The 26,688-nt window shown below is 36.8% G+C and overlaps 2 protein-coding genes across 4 annotated transcripts in view; one reads left to right on the top strand and one right to left on the bottom strand.

Annotated features, from left to right (window-relative positions):
• Positions 1 to 1,326: 1,326 nt before the first annotated feature.
• On the top strand, positions 1,327 to 11,763 carry LOC132140797 (F-box/WD repeat-containing protein 5-like). The gene is made up of 9 exons (XM_059549781.1): positions 1,327 to 1,754; positions 2,058 to 2,215; positions 3,460 to 3,643; positions 3,727 to 3,875; positions 4,267 to 4,554; positions 8,793 to 8,976; positions 9,063 to 9,210; positions 9,799 to 10,011; positions 10,990 to 11,763. The coding sequence occupies exons 1-9, from the start codon at positions 1,547 to 1,549 to the stop codon at positions 11,258 to 11,260; spliced, it is 1,803 nt and encodes a 600-aa protein (XP_059405764.1). The 5' UTR covers positions 1,327 to 1,546; the 3' UTR covers positions 11,261 to 11,763.
• A 1,361-nt stretch (positions 11,764 to 13,124) lies between these two features.
• Positions 13,125 to 26,688, bottom strand: part of LOC132140796 (TNF receptor-associated factor 2-like) — a 54,650-nt gene continuing 41,086 nt past the window's right edge. For all 3 annotated transcript variants that reach the window (XM_059549780.1, XM_059549778.1, XM_059549779.1), the window contains 7 exons: positions 24,250 to 24,411; positions 23,599 to 23,673; positions 23,332 to 23,406; positions 20,362 to 20,715; positions 17,600 to 17,777; positions 14,967 to 15,115; positions 13,125 to 14,382 (listed from right to left, as the gene is read on the bottom strand). In XM_059549780.1, the coding sequence (XP_059405763.1) occupies positions 14,164 to 14,382; positions 14,967 to 15,115; positions 17,600 to 17,777; positions 20,362 to 20,715; positions 23,332 to 23,406; positions 23,599 to 23,673; positions 24,250 to 24,411 (1,212 nt within the window). In that variant the 3' untranslated portion in view covers positions 13,125 to 14,163. The remainder of the gene's footprint in view (positions 14,383 to 14,966; positions 15,116 to 17,599; positions 17,778 to 20,361; positions 20,716 to 23,331; positions 23,407 to 23,598; positions 23,674 to 24,249; positions 24,412 to 26,688) is intronic.

The following is a 26,688-nucleotide window of genomic DNA, read 5'->3' as shown; positions in this document are numbered from 1 at the left end:
ACATTTAGAATACATTGAGAAAACAAAAGGGTACTGTTCTCTTTTCTAAGAGTTAGCTTTCCTGTCCTGTTTGTTAGGTCGTAAAGTTTTACGACCTGCTCAAGGGGGTAGGGTTACAACTCATGATTCTATTTGAGAACATTAAAATTAGGAGAAACATTTCCAATTTATAAGTCAGCAATTTATAATCCTAGCATAACAAGGATTATCCATTTTATGCAACACACAAACCGGTTCAAAATACATATTATTAAGGACTTACATAGAGAGCGTAAAGAAAAGTTCATTTGTGTGTGTGTGCTTAGGAATGTGGGCGTTTTGTTTCTTCTTTGAGGCTCGCGTGGGTATCCCTGGACAGTCTCAATAGGTGTAATAACTGTTACCCACGGCAGGATGTTGGCGAAATCGCGGCGCCCCAAATGGTGAATTATGTTGGAAGATGTTGTAAAACAAAGGTCCTTGTTTACTCACGTTCTGGTCTTTGAGTGCAGAATGTGTTAGAGTTAGGATTCATTAATATGGAACAGATGGCTGGAATACCATCAGCTCATTAGTGTTACATAGGTCTATGGCATCCATGGTGGTAATGGAGAGACATCTGTGGGTGAACCTGGCAGACATCGGGAGGGAAGAAAGGGGCTTTCTTCTCGATGCTCTGGTCTCGCCTTCTGAGCTTTTCAGTACCTCCGTCGAGATGGTGGTCGAAAAGTTCAGGGAGGCAAGGGCGCGCTCAGCTGCCTTTAAATCCTTCATTCCACGAAGGTCCAGGTCTGAGCCCGAACAACAAAAGGGTCCTGGCCCATCTCGATCTGAGGATCAAAGACTGGCACAGAAGGCTAGTGTCGCGGCTCGCACTCCTCCCCCGCCTAAGGGCAGGGGCAAGAGGAATCGTGGGTCACGAAGAGGTAAGCAGGACCTGAGGGATGTGATTCAGACGAGGCAGCGTTCTCATCCGGATCGGAGCGATACCTAAGTAGTTACTCACTTCCTTTGGATGTTTTTAACTTCTGCTTTTATCCTCCCCTGCCTAAAACCCAGTTGATCTCTAAAAAGACCTGAACTTTGCCAAATTTATACTGAGTGAATAAGACAAGCTGTCTAGACGTACGTGTCAAGGAAACACTGGAATCTGCAAAAGCAAGTTCGGCAGGATCAGAGGGTTTAAACATTTGTTTTTATCTCAGATATCTAGTTTTCATAAAGCACAAATAGGCTATGGTTTATATTGTTGTAGCGCCTTTCTAAAACCCAAGACTATTTTTCAAAGTTATAAAAAAAAAAACTGAGAGATAGAAAACAGTACAATTCACAGACCAAAATCTTTAAGAGAGCAAATTAAGTTCATTATGCTTATTTGGTGTTTACCAGGTTTCTGTGAGCAACAGCACAATTATCAACAGAGATAAGGTCCCAGAGAAAAATGAATGTTTAGTAGCGCAAAATAGCCATTGTTAATGATTGGATGAATAGCTATTAGCCTTTTTTAATATAACACTAGCAAAATAGCCTTTTTTGATGTAATCGGTTAAAAGTCATCTTTAATGTTATGTTTTTTCAGGATGTCAGAATGGCAAGTGGCCCTGGCTTACCGGACAGCCTGGTGCTGGAAATCTTCTTGCATCTACCTCATAAGGCAGTGCTGAGTGCAGGCTTCACCTGTCGTCAGTGGTTTTCTGTGTCACGGGATGAATTCCTCTGGAAGGAGCTGTTCTACAACTACTACTGCGTCCCACGCTCTGTGCCTCGCCACCCTGGTACTGCGGCTGGAGTTGAACTTTTATATAAACTGCATCATAGGCAATTAATTAATGTGTAAAATAAATAAGCACACACCTTCACATCTGTGGCCAAAAGTAATTAAGTGTTTATTTTGCAAAACCAAAGTGAAATAGATACATGTGGCCTTTTACTACTAATCCAGTAAGTAGTAAAAGACATGTGAGGGTGCTTAAATTTTGCCACTTCCTTTCCTTACCCTCTTCATGTATGAATGCCACACTGTGGTAGCACTTCCTGCACCTTTTGAAAGTAACTGTGCTTTTCATGCGTGTGTGCAGCTGCTGAGTCGTGGTACAGGGAGTTCAAGCGGCTTTATGACTGCATTCCCTGTGTAGAGGTTCAGACACTGAAGGAGCATCATGATCAGGTCCTGCATTTGGCCTTCTCTCACCGTGGACATCGCTTCTCTTCCTGCTCCAAAGACTGTACTGTTAAGGCAAGACTGCCTTCTGTTCGCTTCATAAAGATGAAAACAAGATTTTTTCCCCTCAAATTTCAAATGTTTACACGTATTTATGATTTATAATCCAACAGATAAATGTCTGAATGACATAAATAAATTGCATATGCCATTAATAATAACATGCAATATCTATGGTTATATGCAACAGAAAACGGACATCTGAATAGTTTGCATGTCACAGTACTGCATAACACTGATGTTGTTACACATTCTTTTTATTTTTTATAATCCTTTATAATTCTTCAGCCTAATTTGTCATCATATTAATAAATGTATTAAATGTTCCTAGCACAAATGAGAACAGGTTATGCATTTAATGATTTTCAAAGCAAATAATAGCAATTCTAACAGGTCAGTGACATGACACTTAATTTTTTGTTATTTGTTATGATAATTCATAAGTTATGATAATTGTAGAAAATATATTTTACCTTAAAATGTATTTTTAAGATTTTGAAAACAATAGTTTTGATGTGCACATTCATGTTTCTGGGTGCAAGGAAATATATTTTACTTGACATTTTAAGTGTTATTAAACTTAAACGTTTGTAAAAAAAAAAATTGTAAAATGAATGGTTTTTACAGCAAGATGCAAACATGAAAAAGAACCTTTAGTTTATGTTAAAAACACATGAGTTACAAAAACAGTCTGTTTTATCTGTGAAGATAAACAGCTGGAAAATAAATTGCATGTTCATATTAGATCTGTGTGGCAGAAGCATACAGTAAATAAATCAATAAATCAACTAAATCAATAAATCAACTGTTTTCTTGTCTAGGCTGGGACTCTAAATAGTGTTCTGTACTTGTCAGTGCAGCCAAAGACAGAACATTGAGCATGTTTTGCTCAAACTTTTGCTGTGGCTTTAGAAATGGTACACAGTTGTTGCTTGCAAAAACAGAATGGGTGCTGTGGTTGGAAACAGATTAAGGGGTGCTAATATTATAAGAAGATCCCTTTTCTATGTCACAGGTCGTTTTTTCACAAGCTTGCAGAAAAATGCTTTCCAAAAAAATGTACTGGGTTGTTCATTTACACATTTCTGGGTTGGTAGATACAATGGGTTATACACAGATTATAGCACTTAAACATTGGAAAAAGTCAGATTTTCATAATATGTTACATTTAGACTAAGATTTTGATGCTAAATAAATATAAAAATAATGTTATTTGTTATTCACTGAGTAACAAACATTCACACAATGTGCTTTTACAGCTTTGGGACACGGAAAGATCAGATGGCAACATCTCTTTGGTTCACAGCTCCAGTATGCGGCAGTTTAACTGGGGCTACACTCAGTTCTCCCAGTTTAACTCCGACGACACACTGCTGCTGGTGTCAGGGGTATACCTGGGCCCACATCCCTCCTCTTCTGGAGAGATTGCAGTCATCAGTTTGGGTAAAGACAGCTGTTACAAACATCAACTGCACACACCCACTCTAAATAGATTTCTGATTGATGTTGTTGTTTTGGATTTATAGAGAACTACACTCTGCTGTCTCGTGTGAGAAATAAGCCATATGATGTGTTCGGCTGCTGGCTGAATGAGTCTCACCTGATCTCTGGTAACCTGCACTGGATTGGCAACATGACCTCTTGCTCTGTGCTCTGGCTCAACAAAGCCTTCCAGGTCCAGATGTGTTCATTTCTTTAAGGTCTTAAAGTGATGTGCATGATGTAGTTGTGTAGTTGATGAATTGAAAAAAAGAAAAGCTAAATTTCCTACTGGCCATTAAATATTTTTTCGTTTTGTTAAGCAATGTTTTACTCAGTGATAAAACAGTGTTTTCTGTTCATTCCATAGACTTTGTTACAAAAAAAATATATATTTGATGAGACCCATCATAATCTTCCACTTATTTTCATTTTGGTTAATTAATTATAAGAATCTGTAGCCAAATTAGATTATGCCAATAACATACAATAAACTAGCTAAACATCTAATGGGTACGGATTTTTGTAGCTATTAGATAAAAATTTTTCCTAACTACTCACTCTGTGTTACTCCTCTCCATGTTTAGGACATTGAGTCAGAAAATGTGAATGTAGTAAAGCGTCTGTTTAAGATCCAGAACATCAATGCCAGCACTATCCGCACAGTGATGGTGGCCCACTGCCGTCGACACGAATCTCCGGACCTCCTTCTGGACTATGAAGCTCAAGCTCAGCGGACACAGCAGCACCAGCCTCTCTTCTTTGATCTGGGAAACACAGACAGTGAAGATGAGGAGGATGAGGAGCGAGGAGCAAAAAGAGTTTCAGCACATCTGCCCCCATTTAAACCATCCGCGATTCAGCATGTTATACATGTAAGAACCCAAGGGATCACTGCATCTACATTCACCACTCAAGATTTGATATATATAAAGGAATTCTATTGTGTTTACATTTACAGTTGTAAAGACTTTTTTCCCATGATTACAAGATATAGAATACATCGATCTTCTGGGAATATGGGAAATGTTTTGTTTCATTTTTCCATTTTTGAAAATGTTCTTCCACAACAAAAGCATTGGATTGGCTGCCAAAAGGGGCGGGGCATCGGGCTATATACGTAAGTGGCCGTCCCCCAAGCAAACTGACTTAATGCAACTGAAACAACAATATGAGGTGTCCTTGCGTATAGCATGGCAAAGTACGCAGTACTCGTTCCATATCTAAGGGAACCGAGATTACATTAGTAGTTAAGTACGTTCACTTTTGATACTACACACGTACTGCGTTGTAAGCTGTGTAGGCTAAGACGCCATAGGGACAATACAATCACGCCGTGCTATCAGGAAGAATGACATGGTATTCGCCTAGAGCACTGAGAAGGGCTTGTAACGAATACGTAAAGTATCCCAGACCAACCGGGGATGTAGTTACATCAGTCATCTTGCTGACCTCCTACAGTTCAGGTGCCAAGGGGCCTGAGAATGTGTAGGGGACTTAAACTAACACTAAGGAGCTGGACGCAGTCAGGGTCCTAGGCTGGACAACAAGCAAAAACTGACCATGATGGTGGGCTTAAGCTGACGGGACTTGCATTTGTAGCACAGGAATATCCAGGTTGTAGAACCTGACAAATGTGGACAGTGAGGCCCAGCCGGCCGCCGCATAGATTTCTGCAATAGACATACTGCTAGACTACGCCCACGAGGAGGCCATGCCCCTTGTGGAGTGTGCTCTAACCCCTCTGTACGAAGTAAGGCATAACTGTGCCTTGGCTTTAGGATGACCCTGGAGTCGCCATGCCCAAACTCAAGACAAGAGGGACTCCCAGAGAGTGCCTGTAAGTCTCCTACTCGTTTAACCAATGCTAGCAGCACTAGCAGAGCAGAGTGGTTTTCAGTGACCGAGAACATAAGTCAGCGATCTGAAGTGGTTTGACGGGTGGCTCTTTGAGGCCCCTAAGAACCATGAATAGGTCCTATGTGGGGATTGTGAAGGGGTGAAGAGGGTTCAGCCTTCTAGCACCCTTCAGAAAATGAACAACCAAGTTGTAGAGGGAGTAACCTGTATCCATTAAGTTTTGGAGCAAGGACGATATCTGAGATATGTCACAAGTGAACGGGTCTTCACTCCGGGCTGTGCACCGAGTGGTGAAAACTAACCATTTAATGCTATAGAGGTGCCTTGTCGATGGAGCTCTAGCCTGCAATATGGTATTCATGACGTTCTCTGGGAGGTCTATTGACTCCTGTGCTTGAGAGAAGAGGTCCCGTTTCAAGGGGATCTGCCATGGCTCCGTAAGCGACAATTGCGACAGGTCCGAGAGCCATTGTTGGCTCCTCCACAGAGGGGCTACCAGGAGGACCTTGGCATCCTTCCTGATTCGTCTGATGACCTGGGAGAAAAGCATAAAAGAGGAGCCTGGGCCAGTCATGGGCCAGAGAATCCTTGATTTTCGAAAAATATACTGGCCAATGAGAATTGTCTTCGGAGGTTAAGAGGTCAATCTCTGCCCTCCCAAAGACGCCCCAAATCCTTTGAACAGTCTGAGGATGGAGCCTCCATTCCTATGAAGGGAGGTTGCTCCGGGACAAAATGTCCGCCCCTGTATTCTGAACACCCTGCACATGCGCTGCTCTTAATGAGAGCAGGTGGTGCCGGGCCCACTCTAGGTTGCTTTTTACTAGAGTGAATAAGAGTGAATAGGGGTTTTCAGGAGAGCCCGCCTTGGCGATTTATGAAGGACACCACTGTCATGTTTTCTGAACGGACTAGGACGTGGTTCCCTGTCAAGAGTGGTAAAAAAAAGCATAGAGAGCTCAACATACAGCCAGCATTTCCAGACGGTTGATATGGAGCTTGCTTTCTGCACTAATCCAGACGCCAAAGGACGGGTGGCCTTCGCACAGGGCTCCCCAACCTGTCTTGGAAGTATCTTTGAAGATGACTTTCCTTCTGCCAACTATCCCCACCATTGCCCCCTGCTCTCACCAGCCAGGGTTCATCCTAGGGAACAGGGTTGCAAAGCACTGCCATGGAGTATTTATTTATTTTCTATACAAATAGAACTCACCATTCATTGACGCATCCAGGTTGCACATACTCACGATTGTATGTCTGTTCTATAACGCAGCTGCCCTCATGGTTTGCCGCAAATAGCGATTGTGAGTAAATTTGCTTCAAGCTTTGTAGGACTGTGATATGAAGAGTGTACAAAGTAACACATCTAAAGCAATAGTGTGAAAGTGCATAGCACATAATGTGCACAACACCAATATAAACACGGATATCTCTTGGTAGAATATACGTCACATTGACTAAACTTGCGTCATCGTTCTAAAATACCAGTTTTCACAGTCCACACTACATCGGGAAAATGGCGGTTTAAAATATATCCACTTTGGAGAGCGTTTTCAAAAAGCTCAGTTTTCCTTGATAAAAACGCTGTCTCCGTGTGGACGGAAGGCCAAAAAGGAGAGAAAAAGGTGAGTGTGGACATGGCCACAGAATGCATATTTACCACATTTTCTAGAGGTACATCTATCACCGTTGCTATCGCGTCTCGCATAAAAGAGCTGCATTTTTAGATTTAATAAATTTCATGCAAGTTCAACTTTGAAAAAAACATTTCTCAAGACTTCATAGTGGGATTTTTTCCCATCCCACTGCAACTTTTGTTTTTAAATGAAAAATGTACTCTGTGATTGGCTTTTGGCCCTTTGTGTTAAACAATGCATACAAACCCGATTCCAAAAAAGTTGGGACACTGTATAAATTGTGAATAAAAACAGAATGCAATAATGTGGAAGTTTCAAATTTCCATATTTTATTCAGAATACCACCTAGATGACATATCAAATGTTTAAACTGAGAAAATGTATAATTTTGCCTCTCTGTGGCATCCCCTCTTCTTTTTATAACAGTCTGCAAACGTCTGGGGACTGAGGAGACAAGTTGCTCAAGTTTAGGAATAGGAATGTTGTCCCATTGTTGTCTAATACAGGCTTCTAGTTGCTCAACTGTCTTAGGTCTTCTTTTTTGCATCTTCCTCTTTATGATGCACCAAATGTTTGCTATGGGTGAAAGATCTGGACTGCAAGCTGGCCATTTCAGTACCCGGATCCTCCTTCTAAGCAGCCATGATGTTGTAAATAATGCAGTATGTGGTCTGGCATTGTCATGTTGGAAAATGCAAGGTCTTCCCTGAAAGAGACGATGTCTGGATGGGACCATATGTTGTTCCTGAACTTGGATATACCTTTCGGCGCTAATGGTGTCTTTCCAGATGTGTAAGCTGCCTATGCCACACGCACTCATGCAACCCCGTACCATCAGAGATGCAGGCTTCTGAACTGAGCGCTGATAACAACTTGGGTTGTCCTTGTCCTCTTTAGTCCGGATGACATGGTGTCCCAGTTTTCGAAAAAGAACTTAAATTTTTGATTCGTCTGACAATTTGCAAATTGGTCCTCTAGCTGTTCCTTATATGTACATTTTACTTTTCCGGCCTCTTATTGCTACCTGTCCCAACTTTTTTGAAATGTGTAGCTCTCATGAAATCCAAAATGAGCCAATATTTGGCATGACATTTCAAAATCTCTCACTTTCAACATTTGATATGTTATCTATATTCTATTGTGAATAAAATATACGTTTATGAGATTTGTAAATTATTCCATTCCTTTTTTACTCACAATTTGTAGTGTCCCAGCTTTTTTGGAATCTGGTTTGTACATACATGATGCCGTTTTGTTTGTAGTTGTTTATGCAACTTAATTATAAATGGTTTATAAACATTATTTTAAACATTATGAACTTTTTTTTTCCAGAGATAGTCTTGTTTTGAATAAACATGCATTAGTAATATTTTGCTTTTGCTCGATGCAAAAGTTATAGTTAATAAGAATTGATCTCCAAACTAAAGTGTGACCTAAATTGTTAATAATTGTAATAACTTGCTTAACTTCTGAAACAACTGCCACAAATGCAGCTGAAATGAAATTACAGCAATCAATATTATAGCAACAGCTTAAACATGACTTTCAAAACATCTCTTCAGCTGTTATTGCATGTTGTCAGTTACATGTGCAGTTTCTGTATTTGCTGGCATTAGGGTCATCAGAGCATAGCTGCCTGTGAACGAGAGTTGGAGACAAAGGTGGCCAGGTTGATGGGCAGCAGACGCACCAAAGCTCCTGATCCAAACCTGGTGTCTCCCTCAGCTCCTGGAGAAGGAGAGGACAAGACCTACCTCCTCTTCATCACCGGCAACCTTACCTATTCACCTCACCAAATAGGTGAGTATGCGCTTATGTCTCTAATGGGACACTGTGTAAATTACTATTACTTAACCTGCTCATTCCAGGCTGTTTGTTTGTTTCAGGCATCAAGCGGATAATGCCTGATCAAATGACGACGTGCGGTCCTGTGTTGGGAGAGGAGCGCAGTACAGAGGAATTCTTCGACTCACTGGATCATGTGATTGACATACATGGCCACATCATTGGCATGGGTCTGTCACCTGACCATAGGTGTGTGTTGTGCAGCGGTAGAACACTAAATTTGGGCTAATGTAGTTTACTCAGCAAATTCATACAGCCTTTCAAATTCTAAAAAGAGAATCACTTTGTGTACAATATTATCTATGATGCTGTGAGTGATTACCAGGATGTTGCTCTTGTGTTTCAATGGGGTACAAAGTCACACAGTCTTCCTCCTGGGGGCGCAAGCAGGCTTAGAAAACTTCATCTTTTCATCTTATGAAGGAGCAGTAATTTGACAGTTAGCCATTAAAATGGGTACTCCAGTCCAAATTCAACATATTGGAGAGTGTTGTTTCTCCCACCCCCTCTTCCTCAGACTCATCAGTTTCCTAAATACCTGGAAACATCTTATGGTATATCATTCTTAAGTTAAATAAAAAAATGACTTGCAGCACCTTTATAGATACTTATAAAGTGTAATCATTGCAGTCTATTCATTTCCACTTAATCAGTCTCTACAATGTTTTAACTAAAATATTTAAAAGGCCATGAAAATCATGGACAACAATTCCTGAAAACTCTGCTGAAATCAAAGTATTATCTTGGGAAATGGCAACCGTGTTTGTCTATTCACAGGTACTTGTACGTGAACAGTCGAGCGTGGCCAGCAGGCTGTGTGATCTCTGACCCCATGTCCCCTCCACCCATCGCAGAGGAGATAGACCTGCATGTGATTGATCTGAAGAGTCTTAGAGAGGAACGCCGCAGCCTTCGAGCCCACCGGGCCTTCACACCCAATGATGAGTGCTTCTTTATCTTCCTTGACGTCAGCCGAGACTTTGTCGCCAGGTAATTTACAGCCCCCTTTTTTTTTCAGTAGTTAAAAGATTTTTTGGTCTGTTCACTTATGCTCCAAATGACAGGTCTATCTCCTCTAAATACATGCTATTAAACAGTGTAAAGATTCAATAGAAGTAATTTCTTAAGTCAATTCTTTCACTGGCTGATACAACACTAAACCGACAAGCAAACGGCATTGCTGCAGCATCAGGAAAATGTTTTTGAAAAGAAGTTTTTTTTTTTAATGTTGCAGGAATCGCATTGAGGGGATTAAATTTGTTAAAGCATTTGAGTGTTTAATAACAGGACCGTTTGCATGACTAATTAAGCTTTAAAGGTCATTGTAAACTTGTAATTACATTCTGGTTTTTCACATGATGAATGCATAAATAAATGTGACTTGACTTTTATATATATATATATAGTGCTTTTAACAAATAAAGATTGTGTCAATGCACTTTTGAGTAATAAATGGGAAAGTAGTGTGTCAGTAAGGCAAAATGGCAATAGAAAACACACAATTTTCAGTTAAATGCAGTTGAATTCAGTGATCATCCAGCTCAGTTCAGTCAAAGACTATAGAATATCAATTTATACCCATATTCTTGTCTCTAGCTGATCACATGCCTGAGCAATATTTGAATGACAGTAAATAACTGTTCATTGAACTGATCCACACTAATGAATTTGAACTTCCCAATTTTGTCCACTTTTTTTTGTCACAGATGCTATCCAAATATCTCTCTAATACTTATGAGTTATCATGCATTTTAAAATCATGGCAGAATCCACAATATTAATTATTTTTATATCCTAATTAAAAGAATATTGGCTAAAATGTAAATTAGCCATACTAATTATACAAATTATTATTATTTTTACTCATCTGAACCATCATTAAATGCTTGACAAACAAAATATAAAAACTGAGTCATAATAACTGCCCTAGAATTGTTAATTGTCTAATTCATGTAATTGTTTGTGTAGCGGTGCAGAGGACAAGCATGGTTACATCTGGGACCGGCACTACAACATCTGTCTGGCTCGCTTGAAACACGATGATGTGGTCAACTCTGTGGCCTTCAGTCCAGCAGACCAGGAGCTGCTGCTGTCTGCCAGTGATGACTCCACTATTAAAGTATGGCGCTCACCGCGCATGGTACGGCTCGCCGAGGCACCCCAGCGCCCCCCTCGGGCTCACAAACTGCTCTCCTCCTTGCTTGGCCGCAGAAGTGCTAATCTGAATGGTAAACCTTGACCTGGACCCTGGCGGGCGTAACGCAAGAGGAAAGCACCACAGAAGGACACTCCATGAGTAGATGGACACGTGTGAGGTCAAAAAACTGAGGATTCCACAGTGGTCTCTATGAGAAGAACAAGTATGCATGCATTCTTGTGTCTTCCTTTTGCAGGATGTGCCGTGACCAACAGATAGCCGGAAGATGAGAAGCAACAAAAGAAACTCTATACTGGTGAAAGATTGCTGATGCACATGAAAACATAGGAGACGCACATTAAGAGGACATGCGACTTCAAGAGCAAAGAACCAAGGATATTAAGGTTGCATTCACGTATATGTGTCACGTGTGTGATTTGAAAACCCATTTAACCCTGTTATAATGAATGAGGCACATATTTTGTTGCCACCTTTGTTATACAGGCAGCCTGATGTTTAGAACAAGGACATGGTCAAAGTGTTTAAATCCTAACAGAAAAATCTACACTCTGCTACAATCATACAACACAACAATCATACTCCTGTTTTATGTAAAGGAGAAGTTTGATTGTAGCTTCATTACAGAATGACAATGCAGATGTTTACTCCTGAGCTACCCCATATAGACTTTTTTAAATCAGTTGTGTCCGTTGTCCATATGGATTGCGTCATACAGGTTTGCATGAAATAAAAATATAGTATATATACTATATTGAAAATGTAAAAATTCCAAAGAAGTTCAAAGCCTTCATGTTGAACGTTTAGTTTATAAAATCATTTGGTTTTAATAATGCACCAGTGCTGCACTTCTGTTATGGTGGCATATTAATTTTATATTTATCTAGTGTTAAATATTTAAAAACAATTTGTTTAGGTTGGACTAAAACTACCAAAAAGCTGAAGAAAAATAGCACAAACACCGACCATTTCATTTTCCATTACATGTTTATGTAGGTGAGCTTTGTGACTTCATAGCACTGAGATATATTATGTAGCATCAAGGTGCTTTGCTACTTCATATCCATAAGCCTTTTTACCTCACTTCCAGCACTTCACCTTTCTGTGTCATGAGGTCACATTATTTACCAGCATCTCAGCATCAGCAATCTCATATGTAATGAAAAAGTAACTCTAAAGTGCTCCCCCATGCCTCACATAAATGGTCTACATGGGTGAAGCTCAGCTCTATTGTTACTAGTGTATGGTAATTTTTGTTTATTTAATTTTGGTTCCTTAAGATTTTATTTATGCACATCAAGTTATTTCAATTTGATCTCCTTGTAATAATAATTGTAGTTGGAGCATTTGTCTCTGTAGTTGAGAGAACATCAGTTGTTTTATTTTTAATGGACCTGATACCCTGTGTGATGTTTGAGCTTGTGCATTTGATTTTTCCATCTGCCCTTTGGCTATTGGATATCAGTAGATTTTGTACTGTAGAATGTGTAACATTTATTTGACCCATTAAAAAGTTTTTCTTTTACCAGATGCAGTGTGAATTACGTAGCATTGCCATGTCCTACGTTTGTATTTTTACTCAAGACTAGGACTGGATAAAATATTCATAACTCTTTAGAGAACATATCATAAGCAGTTTATTGATGTTACAAATTGATATATAGCATTTCAAACAAATCATAGACACCATTGAATATATAAGAGTTATTAGATACTGAACACGACACTGTTCATATGACAGGAAAAGCAATTTTGCCACACATTGTATTATAGCTCTCTATTACTGTATAAACTCATGCTAATAAAACATTGATATCTAAACCAATACTAAAAATACTCACTTTACGGATCTGCTATATAATTGATAGATAAAAAAACAAATCAATACATGACAGCTGAATAGTAAATAATTTGATTTTAAAAAGTTTAACATATTTTTTTCTCTCTCTCTCGCATTTCTCTTTTTCCTCTTTTCCACCAAAACAACTGTTTCCAATATTACAAGTAACAAGTACTTGGAGTGTTATCTACCAGCAGCAGGATTTATACTGCATCTAATTCACCCTTTGAATCATAAAACATGCTAACCTAGTGTATAATGATGTTGCAGAAAAATTCTGGTACCTTTTATAAGGGTTTGAAGCGAATTAAACATCTACATCTCTTAAACCGTGAAGCCATTTAATGCTCAAGCCCAAACAAAAAGCCGGACCCAAGATCAGATGATGTTTACAAATGGGCCAGTTATTAAGTGAATCAAAGCACTGGTTAGTCGAGATTTATTTTCAGTCCTGCTAAGGTTTCGGACTTGTAAATATTGCAGCCTTGTGCACATGCTGTATCCAAGAGCTTGTTTAAAAGAACAATCAACACGATTCATTTCAATAAGCTGATTGATTTACACAGCCTTTCTAGTAGGTTTCACAGGTTCTGGTGACTTACATAGCTATTTATATACTTACACTATACTTCTAGCAAAAGTGTTCAAGCCTCTAAATGTGCTCAAAGATGTATTTAGCATCCTGATGAAATCCCATATTTAACAGCATGATAAATACTGCTACAAGTACAGTAAATGCATAAAACTGCCAAACCTTAAGGTCACGTAACATAAGTTATATTTTTGTATTGTATATAATACTAAATGTAGGTATTGTTAAATTATTCAAATATAATGTGTACTAATGTTTATTTATAAATATGTATTATAATAAATATATATTGTGTTTTAAACATTGAGCTATACCAAAATAGTGCAATTATTGGAGTGGAAGTCTGAGCACATCCACTCCATACATGCACATATTAATATTGCTATAATTTAGTTTATATTTCTCCAAATAAATCAATATATAAATATGTTATAATTTATATTATAATTTATCTAATACTTAAAATTGTTTGGCTTCCGCAGCTGAGATATAATAATAATTATAATAATAATAATAATATCATAAATTATTATTATTATGAGTAATTCCAGAGCTTTATAAGCCAGTGAGGTCAACTATGGCTTTAATAAATATGGTGTCATCTCTCAAATATGAGCTTTTGCCTGCCAGCTTGGCTAGAGGGCAGAAGAGAGGACAACCACTGGCTATGTTCATCTCACTGATGGGTCTCTGGAAAGATGTGGAGCTCACGTCAGGCCTAAAGGCATCAATGATGTGCTCTCTGTTGTTCTGGTCCAACAACATCAATGTCACCTGGCAGGAAAGAACAGAAGAGTGATAGGAACTACAAGCCATATAATGTCAAAGACGATCACAGCACTCCCACTTCTGCTTTGCTTCTGCTATGCCGGCTTTACATGTGGTGTAAATGCTGTAATAGGTGCAGAAAAAATATGCTTGTATATGTATGTGGTGTGACACTTCACATACTTAAAAAAATAATGGTAAATTAAGCACAATTATAAATGTAGTTAACCAAAAACCAAACCCTACCCCTAGCATTAACCCTATAGCAAGAGCATGCAGTTATATTAAATACATGTAGTAAATGTGGTAACCCAGAATACTAAGCCTTACTTAAAACAACCTCCACCCCCTTAATTCTCCATAGTCTATTGTACATGTAATATTCAATAAAATATATTTATATAAAGTGTAGAATACAATGGAATAGCTACAACATTCAGTCCCTGCTATAAAAGTCTACAACTCTGCATCCAAACTACACAAGTGGTACTGTAATGCTTTAGTCTGTATCACATCACTAAATAAAAGACGAAAAGGAAAGAGTCAGTAAAAAACCAAAAGAGAAAGTAAAATAATAGCTGATCATTTACCTTCTGGCTAAAGGGCCACTTCAGCAAGGCATCATATTTGCCCCTCATGACCACAAAAAATAGAGACAGATGAGTGCCCCGGCCTGTGCCGTCACCATTCAGGTAAAGTCTCAGGCACATCTTATACCCATATTTACTGGAGTAGAACGCTAAAAAAAAAAAAAAAAAAAAAATGAAAATGGTAAAAGCATGGACAAAATATTACTAAGGTTGACTAAAATGCTAATATGCTACTAAAATCAGCTTTGAACACTGAATGTGAAGAAATCATTCCCTGCAACTCAAAGACTCCCAAATATTTAAAACTGTTTCTCAGATTATTACTTAGTTTTAACGCACTGAACTTTACTTTGACAAAACAGACAAAAAACATTGAGTTTTTACATGGTTAAAAATATAAAAGATAATGATATAGCACAAAAATAATATAAAATACACCAAGATTAATTAAATGATTTTATATAATTGAAATGATATAACTGGTATAATTATATCACTTATATCAATTAATCAAGTTTATATACACACACATGAGGTGGGAAATATTCTCGAAAATCTACTTGAAACAATAATAATGTTAAATATAACTACAACTTAAAATAGTGGTTTATATTTTGAAATATTAAAATTTAATTTATTTTTGATGGCAAAGCTGAATTTTCAGCAGCCATTTCTCCAGTTTTCAGTGTCACAAGACCCTTCAGAAATCATTCTTTTATGCTGATTTGAGGCTCAAGTAACAAATTATATTATTATCAATGTTGAAATAGTGATGTGCTGCTTAGTATTATTTTGGAAACTCTCATGCATCTTTTTCAACCCTCTGGGCTTCTTCGTAAAGGGGTCACATTTAGCTTCCTCCCGCCCGAAAATGGGCGAAGCCTTAAAATTGTACTTTACTTTTTCCCAGGATAACCAATCAAATATATTTTTGTTCTATAATGTTTTCTGATTATTATTTAGAATTTTTAGAATTTTTTATGATACTTTGAATTAATTATATAATTTTTATGAGCTATTTTTTCCATTAGAATTAATATATCATTTTTTATTTTATATTTATTAAAAAAAAAAATTCAATAAATACAGCATTTCACATCAAAATAGAGTACCAGCCTAAAAAAAAAATGTTCCAGGAGAAGAACTTCATCTAGTGGCTTTAAAAAATAGCCACTTTTGTGTAATGTCCTGTACCAGCATGTAGGCTGCTTATAGCTTCCTATATATCCTATATAGAAAGGCTTTTTGATTCCTTTTGTTGTTTTAGACATGATTTCTCTATCTTATTCGTTTTTTTATTTAGATATACATTTAGATATTCTAAAAGATGATTACTTTATTTTCTTAACAAAAATGTTTAGATAAGTATCAGGTTTTGCATTATGATTACAATCAAACTATAGCATTTGGTTAGAAAGGGAACACAATGTGTGTGTGTGTGTGAGTGAATGTGTGTGTGTGTGTGTGTGTGTGTGTGTTGCATTTGAGCAAGAGTCTCTTTTTGTATTTTTTATTTATTTATTTTTGCATATTCTCAAAATTTGCTGTTGCAGTCTTACCAGTCTCTCTTTCTCTCTCTCTCTCTCTCTCTCTGTGTGTGTGCGTCTGTGTGTGTGTGCATTTGAGCAAGTTTTTTTTTTCATTTATTGATTTTATGTGGAATATTCTACAAATTTGCTGTTGCAGTCGCCAGTTTATCTGTGTATGTGTGTGTGTGTTTGTGTGCGTGGGTGTGTGTGTGTGTGGGGGGGGGGTCTTATTTGCACTCTTGATGTTCTAGAGTGTCACCCCTTCATTGCTGTACACTTTTTTTCAGCACAGTTGCTGATCTGTAGCTTGTACCACCAAAAGTTTCTCTGAGTTTTCCTATTTTTTCGTATTTCCCATTCATTTCCTATGTCGCCCGTTTTCGGGCGGGAGGAAGCTAAGTGTGACTTTTTTTTTACGACCCTTTAACATATCAGAATCATCTCCTTGATTTTTTTTGTGTGTTCATATAGGTAATACAACAAAAGTCACCAAGTTTCATCCCCATCCGATGAAGCAAAAAAATTAAACATTTCAAGCCCAGCGTGTAATGTCATAATATAAAAAAAAAAACAACTTGTGTTGTTAACATTTTTCAGTAAATGTCAGATTATTTAGAGACCACAGGGCTCTTGAATGACACTACAAAAGTGAAAGTGAGATGTTCTGGAAACAGAGGGAAAATCCAAATGTCATAAAAGGACCATGACTAGTCAAGTACATAACTTTCACTTAAGATTGAAAAATTTCCAAGTCAATGCACTGTACCACAAAGGGTCAAGGTCCTCAGAATGTAACTAGACAAGTTGTACTTCCAGTTTATAAAATGTAAAGTATTTTGTATTGACTTTAAATTCAAATTAAATTCAAGATAAATTCAATCAATAAAAAACAAATTCAATAAAATACAATTCTATTATTATATTGATTATTTTCATTTAATCCTCCTTTGGTCATAAAAATAAATAAATAAATATTTACAATAACACATAGACATTTTTAAATACCAATAATAAACAGAATTGACTAAAGGCAGGAAATGTTGTCAATCAAGCTTAACCCTGTATTGAACCTGCAACAGTCCTTTAATTTGATTTTAGCCTTACCAGGTGAGAACATGGCAGGTGCCCGGCCCCCCACTGCGTCTTGTCTGCGACGAGAGAAGTCTGCAATTTTCCAAATGAAAACTCCATCGTATGTACAAAACTGCAGCTCCCGCAAGGACTGTTCAGATTCTGCTAACTGCAGATCTCGCATGGTTAAAGTCCGTTCTAGCTGTCGCACCTTTAAGAGTCACCAAACACAAATGAGAAACATGGTTAAGAAACTGCCAAACAGCAATGTTGTTGTAATAATGTAGTTAGATACTAGCATTTAAAGGAAATATATACACAATCCTTTATTCTGTGTGTCTTAGATTTAAAGGGGTCATATGATGCAATTAAAATTGTTCCTTTCTCTTTGGAGTGTTACAAGCTCTTGGTGCATGTAGAATATCTGTAAAGTTGCAAAGACTAAAGTCTCAAATCCAAGAGATATTCTTTATCAAAGTTAAGACTATGCCACATCCCCCTAAAACAGCGCATTCAAACACGCCCCCAAATGTCTACGTCACGATATGGAAATATTTGCTTAATGCTGCCCAATTGTTAACACAAAGAAAGAAGGCGTGGTTTCAGTAACTGCAGTAAGTGTTAAAGCAGCCATGTCAAGGAGATGCTGTGTGTTATCTAGGCGATAGCAAAAGCACTTTATTTGGCCTTCCGAAAGTACTGTAGATGCATTTAGGAATCTTTAAGGGTGCTTTCACACTAGCACTTTTGGTGCGCACCCGCGAACCGTACCCGAGTCCGCTTAAAAACGGTGGTCTGGGGTACACTTCATGTGAACTCTGGTACGGTTCGCTGCTTATGTGAACGCAATCGTACCAAATCGCGAAAGTGAACCGCGTTTAATGACAAATTATTTGATGAAAATGTGTGTTTGTGTGTGTGTTTCACTCACTTTCCCCGATGAGTGTGACTGACGTTGCGGGAAGCAGAGAGCTGTAAATCTCATTTATGTTCGTCTTCAACATTCTTTAGAGCATTTTCAGTACATTCGTTTTCAACTTTAAACCATTACTTTGGCTAAAATACGAGTATTTTCTAGACACATTATTATTTTTATTGTGAACAAGTCATCTCTTCTATATCGGGAAATTTACAATCAAAAAAAAGTTCTAAGTAAGTATGTCTGTAGATTTTGATGTGAGGGACAACAGGGAACTTGTTTCTTACAGTTACAGATTTGTTTCTTACAAACAAGCAGCCCTTCACATTACATTTGGTGGTATGGGTAGGACAATAACTGATTGACTGGATGACTTGTGGTCATTTGGACTCTTATTCACCCATTAACTGCAAAGGATCCACCCACCCACAAGTAATGTAAAGCTAAATTTCGCAAAATCTGTTCCGATGAAGAAACAAAAACTTCTATAACTTGGATGGCCTAATCGGGAGTCAATTTTCAGAAAATTTTAATTGTTTATTGAACTATTCCTTTAAAGGACGATTTCTGTCATCATTTAATTGTCAGAATTTTCATTTTAATCTACTCTTTTAACTCAATTAACTGATGAGTTATTAGAAAGTCTTGAATGGTCTCCACTTTATATCCCATGTGAATGAAGACTCATGGCAGAGACAGCGGAGGCTCTTCTGCTGGAGGAGGAAAAACTTGCTTGTGTTTCACAAATCAAAGCAAGTCTTGCCAACAACTCTTTATAGCAGCTTTTTTATTTTATTTATTTAATACAAACTGACTTTCAAAGCTATTAAATCAGAAGGATGGTTTACACTGTTGTTATTTACACACCCCCGTACTGTTCCAAACCTGTATGACTTCGTTCTTTCCATGGAAAATGCAGAACTGTGTCCCACCCAAATGTAACACACCGACGCTTAAGGGAAAAATACCACTAGGGATATAGTATAAAGCATAAAGAAACCATTTTTTCAGCTTTTTACCTGTAAAAGTTTCATAGTAGTACCTTAAGGATACATATTAATAATCTAAGGCACCAATATGCACTTTTTAGGTGCATCTGTTGCACATTTATCTAAAAGGGATGTTTGAATAGTCATATAATGAATAATATTGAATATAATAAGATTTATAAAAAAAAACAAAAAAAAAAACAAGGCATTTAAAAAGATTTTCAGTGAATAATTTACAAGTGAACAATTTAAGTCAGTTACTCATATCAGTTTCAGAAGTTGTAAAGAACACTTATCACTGTATGTTGCTCTGTTATTTTTGGAGATCTGCCCACCTTCACTTTTATTATTACTGAAAGTTAATTCCCAGAATTTCTTCTTTTGAGTTTCATGGAAGAAAAAAAAAAGCGTACATGGTTTCGTACTACATGGGGTAGAGTAAAAGATGACCAATTTGTCTAAACTATCCCCTGAAGTGAAATGTTACACCACACTCTCAGAAAAAAAAAAGTTACAAAAGTTGTAACTGGGGAGGTACCTTTTCAAAAGGCACACCTTTGTACCTAAACAGTACATATTGGTACTTTAAAGATACAAGTACCTAAAGTGAACATATTAGTACCTAAAAGGTACAAAAGGTACAACCCCAGTGACGCTTTTGTACCTTTTTTTCTGAGAGTGCAGCTTATCATAAAACAAGATCGGTCAATACGTCATAATATGTTACCTGTTAGGTAAGAGCCTCGCATCATGCTCTGACACAAAGCAGAGCATCAAAACCATCTCTGCTGTCCGATAGAAAAAAAATCCTATAAATCCAACTTAGCAAACGTTTTATATAAACTATTTAAGTGCATTATTTTCTAGGTACAAAGTGTATGTAGTACCTTGTTTGACAAGCTCTCTATCTTTTCCTGGTCTAACCGATGTTGACGGGATAGTGCCTCCAGGGTGAGGGCCGATCGCTCCACCTCCCTGTTCAACACACACACTATGTTCTCCAATGCTGTGACTTTCTGCTGTACGCCAGGACCGCCTCCTCTTCCTGCATTATGGCCAGCAGCATGAGCCCCCGATAGAGATGCATCTTCAGGTCCACGATACAATCCCAGTCCAGAATATTCCTGCCACTCTCCAGTCCCCTCGGCCCGCTGGCGCACAGAGGACAGCACGGCTAGCATTAGACGCAAATGTTCCGTCATGCTGGTCTGCTCATGCTCCTGCTGCTTACCATTGTCAACCTATGTAAAAATACTTATATTAACACCATATTAAAAAGGGTTGCATAAAAATATATAAAAGCATTTATTTGATGTTAAAAGTATTTATTAATTTATGTTGAAAAATTTTCTGTGGTTGCCAAGAGAAAGAAAGGGCTAAACATATAATTGAAGACACTATTAACACACAATTCTCATTATTAACTAGTTGCTTATTAGCATGCTTCTTGAAAATCAACTGATTTTAACAGTTGCTATATAATAATTAAAAGCTTTTGTTAATGTTGCTGCTACTGAGATGTGATTTTAGGTAAGAATTGGAGGCAGATTTGGTTGAATGGGTAGGTTTATGATTTGATTAGGTGGTCAACTGTGTACAGGGATCAATTTGATTACTATAAGGGAATATTCATTTATATGTAATATAAACACATTATAAATGAACTATGATTTTTTTGATAAATGAACAATCATTTTCTGGTTTGTGTTATTCTAATAATGTATAAATCAAGGAATATTCTGTTTAATGTTTTACAGTAGGATTATAACATAAGTGCTGAGACAATAAAAACCATAAGGCACTCAAATTACAATGTGATTTATGTCTTTAGCAAACATTTAGGTAAACTTAAATAACCACTCTTTACACAAATGTTGTTACAGCAGCTAAAAGTCTAATGCCCATAAAGGCACTGAATGATTAATAAACATTTATAAACATTTAAAAATATATAAATAATTTAAATTAAAATAAAAATATTTATAAAAAAAATATTTGTAAAGATGTGTAAATAGTAGAAGTCTACACAACAAACGAAGACCCGAAAAGACATTTACAGACTTTAAGATTTTACAAGAATTATAATTAAACTAATAGTTTGGAAGTACTTAAAATTACTAATTTTTTTCACAACATTTGTAAATGTGAAAAAGAGCATTAGGTAATATGTGGACTGAAGTTGAATGACATTTCTTAGCATTCAAAAGTACATTAAAAATAAACTTGTAATCATTGTATAAATTTTGACAAAATAATTTGTAGATTTTTAAAAGTGCTTGATCATAAGAATTTAGCATTTTATGATATTTGTAAGCATTTACATTAAATAATGATATGTTAATCATTAGGTAATGTTTAATAAGTTCTTTGGTCAACAATAACAAACACATTAGCCAGTAAATTACCATTAAGAGATCAAGGACTTTTTCAAAAACAACTGTAAATTCATTTTAATTAGTATGAGAAGTTGTAACATTTCCGGTAAATTATCGGTAATCTGCTCTGTGTGAATGCAGAATGAAGATTACTGGTATGAGCACATTTGAGTTCAGAACACGCTGACGTAAGACATCTACTCTGGACCATTTCAAAGCCATTGAAATTCAAAACTAAAAAAAAAACATTCTTATGCAAATGACGTATTTACTCTGTGCTGTGTAGTTCAGTCTAATATGATGTCTCCGGGCCAAAAGCTCTGCATGAATATGAATGTTAGACAAAAATTAAAGTATGAACAAAAACACTGACCGCATATATTCCTCCACGTTTACAAACACAACACCAGGAGGTGAAGCCGTTTAGAGGTCATTTCTGGTTAATGATGTCACAGAATTTACCTGTAATTTGAAACTGATATATAAATGGTACTTTACCGAAAAAAGAGAGCGCCATTGCCTGTGTGAACACTGCATTTTTGTATTTACCAGTAAAGTCGTTCTGAAAATGTTATGGTAATTTACTGGTATTACTGTGTGAAAGGGGCTATTATCTAATATTTCTAGCTATTTACATTTATTCATTTAGCAGATGCTTTTATCCAAAGCGACTTATAAATGAGGACAGTGGAAGCAATCAAAAACAACAAAAAGAGCAATGATATATAAGTGCTATAACAAGTCTCAGTTAGATTAACACAGTACACATAGCATGGGCTTTTAAAAAATATAATAAATAAAAAGAAAACAGATAGAATAAAAAAAAATAATTATATTAAATTAAATTATTAAGCTATTTGAATATATAATAATCACTGTTGGGTAGGCTTAGTTACTCAAAAAAGTAATCCGCTATAAATGACTAGTTCTTTAACATTTTTATTTGATTAAATAAGTTATCAAACCTAAAAAACACTACAAAGAGAAACTATAATTCTTTTATTAAATAATATTACCTGAAAAAAATACATAAGTAATCTATTCTTTTTATTTTTGTGAAATTACCTAACACCAGTTCCTTACCTTACTTAGTTTTTCATCTATAAAGTATTTCCCCTAATGATTCACTTTGCAAGTACAAATTACAGTAATGCATACATTTAATACCTAGCAATGTCATTGAGTTTAGGACTTTTCTAACCCACACTCCAGACTATTTAATTAGTTTGGTTCTATTCTAAAAAATCATGCGAAAGCAAAACATGAACTGAAAGACACAAACAGATGCCATAGTTCTAAGTATTGTGACCAAATTATTTCAAGGCTTTTGAAACTTATGAAGCATTTCAGAACAGCTAACAGAGAGTAACAAAACACCACAAATGAAATAAAATACTTTCTGTAGACCTTTGAGCAATAATTTCTTGCACAGCCTCAGTTTTATTCTGAACTTAACTACATTCATAAGAAACAAATACACACCACCGCCCTGCAGCCAATTTCACTGAACTGGCATGCTGACTTAGACTTTGCACAAGACTTGATGTGCTCTTGAAACTGAAAAAAAGGAGAGGAAAATCAGAGGGAAAAAAGTCAACACATGATTATGACAACAAATAATTAGAAGCATTGTGTGAAAAAAAATATATATTTTACAGGCTAATATATATTTAACAGAGTATTTACATTAATACTGACAAATACTGTAATTTAAGCAGAAACAATATATGGCTGAAAATGCAGACCAACCTTCTCTCTGGGGATTTTCTTTTTACCACAGTCTTTGCATTGCATGGGGAATTTCTGACATATTTCATCATGGGCCTGTGACACAAAAAAGTAATGTAGAAAGGAGAATCAGCAAAGATAATGATATCAACAACTATTTTCCTCACTCTTTGTGTTTCAACCCCTATGGATTTCATTTCCTATTAATTTGCCTTTTCATTTCCTATGATTCTTATATTAATAATTATTATTTTAATAATCACAAAATAGTTATTTTTTATCTGTGTTAATAAAAAAAACAAAGATCCAAATAACAAACACCATAACAAATACAATATAAGAAATAAACAAATTAAACAGAGATGAAGAAACCAAATATTCTGTAATGTAAATGTAAAATTACTGCAAAGCATTAGTGTTTCAATTATAATTAAACTGATTATTATTAAAACTACGAAAGTTACTCAGCAAGTGATTCCCTCTTTTTCTTTTATTGTTTGGTAAACATAAATGACACAGATAGCAGAATTAATTCTTTTATTTTCATATCAATATGTGGAGTAACAGCTATACTCTACAGCTCTAGTTAACACTCCAAACATTAAATGTACACAAACTACAGACCAATCAGTGGTCAACTTAAAGATAAGCCACTTCTAGGATTTGGATTACCTTAATTTCTTTGAAGTTGAATGCGACCTTGCAGTATTTGCAGTTCAGGGTTCTGGCCTCGCATTCCCGCTCATTGTGGCGGTCTTTCTCACTGACCAAGATGAGTGCTTGACATGCTTCACATTTGACACGTTCAAAGTCACAACGACCTTCATGTTGACCCTAGTGAAGAAAAGAAGAATATGTAAATATCTATCTTAAATGCTGTGTTAAAAGGAAAAGTACCACGTTGTTGTGTACAATTCAACTCTTAAATTGTGCCTCATTCAATATTATCTTGAGAATATGAATAGCTTTTTATAGCTAGCTTTTGTTCATGCCCTTTATTCCCATGAGATGCATTTCCTGTTTTTAAGTTACTAAATGATCACAAGACTGACTGAAAGTACATAATGACCTTGTGGACAAGACAGTCACAAGACAGAACAAGTTCATCTGCACAAGAATTTATACTAATTTGCATTTTCAGAATTCTGAGATGTAGAGTGGATTGGGGAAAACTGCAACACAAGGGGAAATCCATCCAAAATTAACAATTCTTTCATTGTTTACCCATATATATGTTGTTCCAAACCAACATTACTGATAAATAGGAGAAAATTAAATGTACTAGTTAATCTTTTTCAAATGTAAAAACGTATTGCTGTATATCGTGTAAACGCTTTATTTTCTATTATTTTGTTTTATATGAACATTTAAGTAACAAGAAAAAAAGCCACAGCTATTACAGAAAACCAATAAAAAGTTTTACAATATATGTACAGTTATGTAGTTCACTACATCTTTATAATTTTAGCTGTCATTCTCAGTTGTTTAAATCAAGGGTCATACATCTTCCACTGGTGTGTCTTTTTTGCAAATGTCCTGTTTAATTATGCAAATGTATATACAAGTTTATATACAATAATGCTAGAGCTAAGGCCAATTCACACTACACTGACAGATGACCAAGTACATACATCACTTCTCAGACATTTCAAAACCTGAAAAACACAGATTCAACATGTTCAATCAGTGAAAATAAATGTTGACCAACAACAACATACAGGGCTAAAACACTGATCAGACAAAACCTGACACATGTGTATGTTGCAATTTGTCTGCATCTGAAGTTGGAATTGAAAGGGTGTGTGAAATATAATGGCAGTTATATCTGTAACTCAGATAAAAATAATAAAAAAGAAAAAGAAAAAGAGAGATAAGAAAGTCAGTCATAACTAGGTTTGGGAACCAAGAACCGATTCTTATTCAGAACTGGTTATGTTTTTTGAAAAGAACCGGAACTATGAGCAATTTCTACATTTCGGTTCCGAAAACGGTTCTGGTGCGACATGTGACCAAGCACTGTTAACAGACTTTAGGGGAATTTCTTGCTTCATTTCTTTAGTTAAAGGGTAACCGAACCCCTGGTCAGAATCTGACTCCACCCACTGGCAATGGTGAAAAATGCTGAAAAGTGGGCAGTGCACAGTGGAGATAGAGGGGACGTACCGAGGGCAGGGCTGAGCTGGTGGGGAGTGAACCTGAGACCTGCAGTGACGGAATGATTGACAGCTGCTGTCATAGTTGCTAAAATGGAGAGTGACTGTAGTAAGTAGCTTTGAAACAGAGCGTTCATTTGAAGTAGAGGACCTTTCACCCCCACCTTCACCTGACGTGGAGGATGTCGAGGTGTCTGTGGACACAGGGCCAGGGCCTGAGCCATATCAATTCGAGCCGCTGGCTCAAACTGCGGTTTTAACTCCTGCATCGCGATCGGCATCCAACGATGCTAGCGAAGCAGCCGCGCAAGAGAATGGCGCCAGTCTCTGAGTAAGGCACTGCGTCGCTTTTCAGCGCGAGCTGTGTGGAGAAGCCCATTTCCACCTCCATTGTGTTGGAGAAGCAATCCCGCGTAAAATGCAGTTTGCACACTCCAGCTCTAGGCGGGAACTCGCGGTCTTCCAGGCCAAGTGCATGCAACCACTTACGCCTAATTTTCAAGTCTGCTGGATAACTATGCAGTCCAGCAGCAGTTCTGTTGCAACCAGCAACACTACACCTACGTACCATCCTGACCACTGTAAATAAATCTACGCTAACTTGAAGCTATCCTAACTGATGCAATACTATGCTTCTAACAATACTAAACTTACACTAATAACTATGCTAATTAACTACATAGGCTACACAAAATAATCTAAATAACTACAGTAAGTAGACATTCAAAAGGCCCTTTTTTACCGCCGTGGCTTTAGCCGCCGCGGCGTTTGTAAAGTGCATTTGCAGCTTTTGACTGCTGAGTGGCGCTTTAACCACAAGTTATCAAACAAGCGCATATAAGCACATTTTCGCAAATAGACGTCAGTTTTGCCTCGCTGATGTGTTACATATGACTGCTTCAGTCACAGAAAATGAAAGAAAAACACTATAGTTTGAATATTTAATATATTTAATATT

The sequence above is a fragment of the Carassius carassius genome, chromosome 5 (genome assembly GCF_963082965.1).
Source record: "Carassius carassius chromosome 5, fCarCar2.1, whole genome shotgun sequence".
NCBI classification, from domain to species: Eukaryota; Metazoa; Chordata; class Actinopteri; order Cypriniformes; family Cyprinidae; genus Carassius; species Carassius carassius.
Note: the sequence above shows the minus strand (reverse complement) of the source record. Positions and strands in the feature narration are given on the sequence as shown.

Excerpts from the sequence above, each read along its gene's own strand:
- LOC132140797 (XM_059549781.1), top strand. The coding sequence starts at position 1,547 with ATGTTTTTTCAGGATGTCAGAATGGCAAGTGGCCCTGGCTTACCGGAC. Across the intron at positions 3,644-3,726 it reads GATTGCAGTCATCAGTTTGG|AGAACTACACTCTGCTGTCT; the intron begins GTAAAGACAGCT and ends TTGGATTTATAG. Across the intron at positions 3,876-4,266 it reads GGCTCAACAAAGCCTTCCAG|GACATTGAGTCAGAAAATGT; the intron begins GTCCAGATGTGT and ends CTCCATGTTTAG.